The 5661-nt window shown below is 44.4% G+C and overlaps 1 protein-coding gene across 1 annotated transcript in view; it reads right to left on the reverse strand.

Annotated features, from left to right (window-relative positions):
* Positions 1 to 528: 528 nt before the first annotated feature.
* SNX4 (sorting nexin 4) overlaps positions 529 to 5661 on the reverse strand; it is a 31169-nt gene continuing 26036 nt past the window's right edge. Inside the window, exons 9-13 of the mRNA XM_010157524.1 lie at positions 5319 to 5408; positions 3995 to 4094; positions 3069 to 3214; positions 1079 to 1193; positions 529 to 737 (exon numbers count right to left, since the gene is read on the reverse strand). Of these exons, the coding sequence (XP_010155826.1) occupies positions 690 to 737; positions 1079 to 1193; positions 3069 to 3214; positions 3995 to 4094; positions 5319 to 5408 (499 nt within the window). The 3' untranslated portion in view covers positions 529 to 689. The remainder of the gene's footprint in view (positions 738 to 1078; positions 1194 to 3068; positions 3215 to 3994; positions 4095 to 5318; positions 5409 to 5661) is intronic.

Here is a 5661-nt window from a genome sequence, read left to right on the forward strand (position 1 = left end):
AGTGGATAAGGTATCAATGCCCGTATCGAAACGTAAGTGGGAACCAGTAAACGCAGAATATCATATCCAACCATCGAACACCACCTCTACCGCAGAGTTTCAAACATCTCAGGAGCTTGAGACTGCTTCAGCCACGCTCTGGAAAAGCACAGTCCTCTATGCACGTGCAAAGGCATTTAGATATGAACCCTGGGCGTACCAGGGTTTCATTTTTTGTCCTTGTACGGTGTAGACCTCAAGAACACAACAGCAAGTCCCATTATAAAACCAGAGCACCCTTGAGCATGACAAATTCTAAACAGTAAGGGCCGAAAATAATGGCACCTGGAAGCCACCTACACATTACAGAGCACGGTGTTTCACAAGTCTCAGAACAGTTCAGTTTGTGGGAGAACTTGCCCTATATGCCTCTGCCCCACTGCAGAGCTGTAGTTTGCAGTAACTCTTTTACCCCTGAATTACTTGCTACCACGTACAAAACATGCCACAGTAGTGGCAGTCAGGGCTAAACATTTAATAATGTGTCCTTTTCGTCCTTTATTAACAATTACAATGGCAGAAAGAAAAACTATTCACTCAACTCATTTATTTCATGATTTATATGCAAGTCATGTAGCAACTTAACATTGGTGTTATACATTTGTGCTTCCGTTCCCTGGCACTTGGAGGAGGAATTCATTTCCAGGTAATCACATCTTGCTGAAGCATTCCTTTGCATTTGTCCAAACTTGAATTCCCTTTAAAAACAAAAGTTAAAAAATAAATAGGTGGAAATACACTTTGTTTGAAAAAAAAAAAAAGAAAACCTCATCAAGAGACTTTCTTCCACAGAGAACTCTACAGAGTCCCCCAGACCTTCACGCCAGAGTAGCGCAGAGACCACATTGGAACCGGACCCCACTGCCCATCACGTACCAACAGCAACGGGTGGCTGAGCTAGAGGGGACAGAATATGCGGGAGGTTTTACGCCAGTGACTCCCAACCTCCTGTGACCGCGAGGTTCCTCGTTACCAAAAGCTGGCTTTCGATCCCCTGCTGAGGCAGCACGTACACTGGCCCGGCCAGTCGCAGACGTACCTTTTTGCACATGCTAATCTGCATAACAGCATAGCTTATGAGCGCCTCCTTCAAATCCCGATTCTTCTGGTCTTTAAACCGTTCGATGTCAGTCCAGGCACTTTTCACAAAGTCTCTGCAATTAAAAGCAGCATTTCTGTTAGTGAGCATTTTACACGTTCCATCCTCAGCTGACCTTCCTTCCCCTGAACCCTCAGCAGAGCAGCTGTGAATGACAGAGTGCTCCAGCTGTGGAGCCCTCAACATCAGAAGGATATAGACCAGTTGGAGTGAGTCCAGAGGAGGCCACAAAGATGCTCAGAGGGCTGGAGCCCCTCTGCTATGGGGACAGGCTGAGAGAGTTGGGCTTGTTCAGCCTGGAGAAGAGAAGGCTCCGAGGAGACCTTATAGCACCTTCCAGTACCTGAAGGGGCTACAAGGAAGCTGGGGGGGGACTTTTTACAAGGGCCTGTAGTGACAGGACAAGGGGTAATGGGGTTAAATGGAAAGTGGGGAGGTTTAGATTGGATATCAGGAAGAAGTTCTTCCCGGAGAGGGTGGGGAGGCACTGGGACAGGTTGCCCAGAGAAGCTGTGGATGCCCCATCCCTGGAAGTGTTCAAGGCCAGGCTGGATGAGGCTTTGAGCAACCTGGTCTAGTGGAAGGTGTCCCTGCCCATGGCAGGGGTGTGGGAACTAGATGGTCTTTAAGGTCCCTTCCAACCCAAACCGTTCTGTGATTCTATGATCTCCCAGTCAGCAAACCAAGTTCTGTAGTTATCCATCCCACAGTGTCCTCGTTTTAGAACTGGCACTGCTGTCTAACTCATCTTCTGAAGGCTTTTCATCTAGAGGACCAGTTTCACAGGATATGTTGGGTTGTTTTGAGTATTTTTTTCGCCAGTAAGCATCGCTGCCATACAACCATCATAATTCAGAATATATTTTACTCCTCAGACTCTGTGAGGGTAACTAAGGATCTTTATGCTAACATTCAGCACACTGCACATTTCCTTGTCAGTTTTCAAGTCAGGATCTTGTTTTCTCCATCATGAAAACTTACTTGTCACCAGGATTTGAGACATCTGAGTACAACAAACATTTACAATGCAAATTTAACTTGGGCAATTCAGTTCAGGCATTAATTCTGTTGGTTTGGTGATGTGTCTTCAGGACTCCTTCGCTAAAGTGGAGGTAGATTTCTGTAATTCATAGCTTTCATTTGTGCTGGATTATACACACAAGGCAAGTATTCACTTGAAAATTGCTTCCAGAGCTATGAAAACAGATCTCCAGTACTTCTGTCAAAATGATTAAGAAATTGCATTTACTGAGTGTCTTGTTGTTTTGAACTGTTCGTGAACTAGTCTTATCTTTCCAGCTCCAACCCAAACATATTGGGAGCTACCACGTTCACCCTTGCGTTACACGATGAACGTGTTCTGACACAATCACATCGCTTTGGGAATGTTAGTTCCTATTTTTCATGTTTGCATTCCTGAGGAAAATTTCTTTAGAGCACCGAGCAGCAGTTAGCTCAAGGACGACTCACCAGAACTTCTAATCTCTTTCAAACAGGAGTCACTTGTCTCCCATATGAGAAAATGCAGAAAATGAGCTCAGGACCCATACGCGTAAACCGAACTAAATACTCTGTTTGAAGCAAATCAGCTTTTGAGTCTCGGGCTCTTCAGCTGCAGACCTACAAGCCCACCTGCTAAACATATTACTAGCTGAACATAAAAGCGTGCACGTCAGCCATCAGAGTGGGCTCAGTGGCTGGGAAAGTCATCAGGTTTTACATAAGCCATGCACTCAGACCAGAAGCTAACTGCATGTACTGTACTTTATTTCACAACTTGCAGCTGACAGGAGCTTTTATAGACAGCTCATAAACACCAAGAATATATTAAAAACACTTATAAAATGCAAACACCTTCAAGAGCATCCAGTCAAGGACTTTTTGCTAAGACAAGCCCTGTGTTTTCTTTGAAAAAGCCAAGCCCATTTACCTGCCCTCCAGATTTTTAGACTTCAGTTGTTCTTCTCCTTCCTGTATCTGCTCTTCCAGAACCTTTATCTTGGCTTCCCTCTGCTCAGGGGTTTCCTGCCCGAAGAGCTTGCTAGTCATCCCTTTCAGGGAGAACGTTCTCACAGTCTACAAAAGACAAAGACACTCTCGGTTTGGGGTTCTAGACCTCAGCCACAAGTCACTGGGTGATTTTTACCAGCATTCAGGCTTATTCTTATTATTCAGCTGATTTTTGGCTTTAATTTCCATTTCATGAATCACCCATTGATAAGCAGTTATAGACGGTGGCTCACGTCAGACTGAGCCAAGTGGGGAAGAAATAATTTCATGTCCAAGCTCTTGAGGCTGCTCCGTGGACTGGAGCACAAGTGAGTCATTCCACTGACATGGGTAACCTCTCAGAGCTATTTTCTTACTGAAGTAGGAAACAACTTAAGCCTTGTGTTCTGTATGAGAAAGGAAAGCCACGAAGTTGCTGTGTGTAGAGCATCAATAGATCAACAGCAACATTAGGAATTCTAAACACTCTTCTGACGTTATCAATTTAAGATTAAGTAATATTATCTTCCATATAAAAGGGACTAGCCACGTATCAATAATATCCACCTTTCAAAAGGCAGAGGAGGCCTTTCAGAATTTCGATCTTTAGAGCTGTTTGTGTTATTCTGCTCAGGTCATATTTCCTGCAACCATTTACTTGCTCAGAATCCAATAAAAGAAGTTTGGTACAAACACCTTACGTCATCAAGAACCAAGTTACTTTAGACCTCAGATGCCTACAGCTCATATGAGACCGCACCTCGTAAGCGGCAGCCAGCACGTTAGTGCCATTTAAATGTCATTCTAAGTAACGTGGCTCAAATTTTAAAAAAAAGGCATCTTGGAGAAGAAAATGGAAAGACTCACTCCTGTTGCCAGCTCCTCACACTGCTGTTTCTTAGACGTTAGGTCCTGTGCAGCCATTTCCAAGTCATACTGCATTAGTTCGTGTTTCCTGCAAACCGCCCTGAAAAGTAAGCAATGAAAGATCTGTCACGTAATACTTGGTTTTGCTACGTTTCCCTCCATTTAAACTTTACAGATGGCATCATGCTTTTTGGCAGGCAGCACGTTCAGTTATTTATCTAGCTCAAATTCAACAGCCTTATCACAGAATGCATAACTCCACAAGGGCTGTAGCGGAGCCAGCTTGGATCAAAGTATAACGGAAGTCCTTAGTAGGGCAGCATTCCACTCCTCTGCTCCTCCGTTTAGACTCATCCTGAGACGCTCTCAGCAACGCGAGCTGAACTACCTACTTAACGACACCACTGCAGAACAGCTTCATTTAAAATATGTTGCAGAAAAATCACAGCTACGATGAAAGCTCCCTGGAGATGGTACCTGTCACAGCAGCGACGCATCAGTCTATCATAAAATTAGCCACATTTTTTAAAAAACAAAACAAGAAACCAGCCTCCTAGATTCACGTAGTGCCTTTCATCTGGAAAAGAAGAGAATTTCCTCTGACCACCTGCAATAATTCCCAGTCCTGTGTGGGCTGACGATGCTACATCCGTGCTCCAAGTCCGGATGCACGTGTCTCCCAGGAGAAGCTCCTTGTGCTCTGGGTTCCCACACAGCAGCCACCACGCTCGCCAACCTGATTCTTTACAGCACTACTGGACCTCTCCAAGAGGTTCAGAGCCAGCCTGCGGACAGCCCAACAGCTTTACGCGCAATCTTACGGCATAGAGCGATTTGCCTTTGTATCCACGCTTTTAAGGGAGGACTGCCCTATAAAGGCTAATGTAAATAAAATAAAATCAGTGTTTGGCTGCAGACAGTTACGTAAGGGCACTCTGAAACTTGCTGGAATTCGCAATGGCTGCAGCAGCTCTGTTTGGCCCATCTCATCTGAAAGTTGAGGCTTTCAGCACACTGGGGCACTATTACACCAGAAGACAAAGCACCAGCATAACCAGAGGATTAAACAGCATTACCTTTCGCAACATTCAGAGTTCAACATTTCTGCCACTTCCCTACTGATCAGCTCAGCTCTAATTTTTATCGCCACCCACGTGGCAATCAAATATGAGTAAGCAAAATAAAAGGTGAGAAGATGGAGATTCCACAACATTGACATTTCCACTTCCTGCAGAACAAGAGGATACTACACTAAATTCAACATAACGCAGCATCAGAGGAAAGGATTACAGCATCCCTTTGAGCTATGTACTCCTGTACATACCGTAGTGCTTCTGCATAGAAGAGATATTCTTTCAGCTGGTCTGCATAATGTTCCTCTTCTTCCAGAATGTCATCGATGGAAGCTGCGTATCTGGTGAAAAACAGCCCTGATTAAGTACAAAGCGCCTTATTTTAACCTTTAAGGCCTACACGCACAGTGAAACAAGGGTGGACACCTGATTGACAGAAACGCCCGTCACTAAAAGTGAGAGGCACTTTCAAAACCAGTTTTTCCTTTGTTTTTAATTAAGCTCTGAATCAGCTAAATATAAGCACTCCTGCAGGCCCGTTTCTTTGGTTGTTACCACAATGAATCTTGTGACAATTACAAGATCTATCATAAG

This window comes from Eurypyga helias, unplaced genomic scaffold (genome assembly GCF_000690775.1).
Source record: "Eurypyga helias isolate BGI_N326 unplaced genomic scaffold, ASM69077v1 scaffold12398, whole genome shotgun sequence".
Classification (NCBI taxonomy): domain Eukaryota; kingdom Metazoa; phylum Chordata; class Aves; order Eurypygiformes; family Eurypygidae; genus Eurypyga; species Eurypyga helias.